The 1,988-nt window shown below is 32.3% G+C and overlaps 1 protein-coding gene across 1 annotated transcript; it reads left to right on the top strand.

Annotated features, from left to right (window-relative positions):
- Positions 1-1,106: 1,106 nt before the first annotated feature.
- Positions 1,107-1,788, top strand: LOC129249933 (uncharacterized). Its single transcript, XM_054889601.1, has 2 exons — positions 1,107-1,670; positions 1,730-1,788. Exons 1-2 carry the CDS (start codon positions 1,161-1,163, stop codon positions 1,736-1,738), a joined length of 519 nt encoding a protein of 172 aa, XP_054745576.1. The 5' UTR covers positions 1,107-1,160; the 3' UTR covers positions 1,739-1,788.
- The last annotated feature ends 200 nt before the right edge of the window (positions 1,789-1,988 follow it).

The following is a 1,988-nucleotide window of genomic DNA, read 5'->3' on the forward strand; positions in this document are numbered from 1 at the left end:
AAAAAAATTGAAATCGGTTAATATCTTCTGTTCGCGCAACTCACTTAAAGTTTTGAAAATTTTGTCGAAAATAGTGCATTTTCTGAACTTTTTGAAAGTAAGATTTAATTGATATTTTTTATTAATATTTTGTTACTTATGCTGTCAGATTGTTAGTTTTTTCATAATAATTAACTTTATGTTGTTTGAGACAATTATTTTTTAAGCTCCAGTGGAGGTGAAAGAGTGAGACTGTGACTCTTGTACGCGATATTCAAAAGTCAAATAATATTGACTTTTACTGGCACTTTTTACGAATTATTACCAAGCTATATCACTTTCTTTAATTGTTATTCAGTAGTTGTAGTATATTTACTTTTGCTTATATTAAAATGAGTGAAAAAACAAAAAAACCCGGGTTTCATATTTCTCGGAAAGATCATGTTTGTCCAATATTTGGCGCTCCTAAGGATTTTTCTTTAAGAAATCTGCCCTCTTATGCTGACGTTATTCTTTGTTGTTTTGAACAAAGATACGTAATGTCATCATCAACAGAATTACCTTCACAGAAAATTGCTTTTTCAGAAATAGCGAATGTGGTAGCTCAGAAAATTAAGATGCTTTATATGACAGCATCTATCCCTACAGTTTCTCAAACCAGGGTTGAACAAATGATCACTGCATATCATGCAAAATATTGGAAAAAAAGAAAGTCTTACAAAAGAGATAAAGAAAATCCTAAGTTTCAGAAAGCTCATGAAATATTCAAGACCGAAGCAGAGAAAATTTTTGAGTGGAATATATGCTTGCTTCATGCAAATGAATTACCTTTGCGACACGTATTTCAACATTTTGATGGAAAAACAAGTGGACCGAATTCATTTTCAGGTACAATCGGAAAACAACTTCAGGGCGTTGAACACTTGCCTGTTGTTAATTTCAATAAAATTGAGTGTGATTTAGTACAAGTCACATGCAGAGACAATTTGAGTAAAGATCAAAAATATCTTTACGACATTGGGCAAGCTATTCATTTAGGTAATTGTTCATCTGATCTGTCTCTGCGAGATCCAGGAAAACTCTCCCACGCGCGTTGGCTCACTCTAGGAAACAGAACGATGAGATTATACATATCAAGTGAAGACCCTTCTGAAAACTTAGTTCACATAGTTACATTTATAATGAAAGTGTATTTACCTATGTGGTTTCAAATAAAACTGAACGATTCAATTGCAGATGGTGCGAGACATGTCTTCACTATGATTAAAAATTCTCGGTACTTACCAGAACATCTTCTGAGAGTAGTTGATCCTGTGATACAACACAATGCTTATTTCGCGCATCCTGAAAATTTGCTTTTATCTATGGTCACAGATGAAAATCGGAATGTACGTAAGATTGGGGTACAAATGATTTTAAAAGCCAGAGATACAACTTCTACTGCGAAGAATTCGGTGCGCTCATTCATTTTGCCAAAACTGAACTTTAATGCCACTAATTACTATGAAATGATCGACTGGTCTTCTACAATACTATCACCTCCTCCAGTACTAAGAAATGTCTTAAATGCAGATCTGTTATCTTCCATTGATAACCAACCATCTATCTCTCAATGGAACTTGTCAAGCTTTCCATGCCACACTCAAGCGGTAGAGCGAACTGTTAAGCTTGTCACTGAAGCGTCGAACAAGGTATGTGGTTATCAAAATAGGGATGGTCACATACGGTCAACTTTATTTTCTCGTTCTAGTTTGCCTAAATTTGATCACAAATCCCAGTTTGTAATTAACACATAAAGAGAGTTCACTGTACAAATCTTCACGATCGTAAATTTGTTTAATGATAGTAGCAAACAAAAAATTTAAAAAACAAAAAAAAAAATATTTAAAAAAACAAAAAAAAACAAAAGAAAATTATAAAATATAAAAAAAAAAAACAAAAAAAAAACATAAAATATTAAAAAAACAAAAAAAAAAAACAAAAAAAAAAGTGGGATCAGATTTTTCACC

This window comes from Anastrepha obliqua, chromosome 6, assembly GCF_027943255.1.
Source record: "Anastrepha obliqua isolate idAnaObli1 chromosome 6, idAnaObli1_1.0, whole genome shotgun sequence".
NCBI classification, from domain to species: domain Eukaryota; kingdom Metazoa; phylum Arthropoda; class Insecta; order Diptera; family Tephritidae; genus Anastrepha; species Anastrepha obliqua.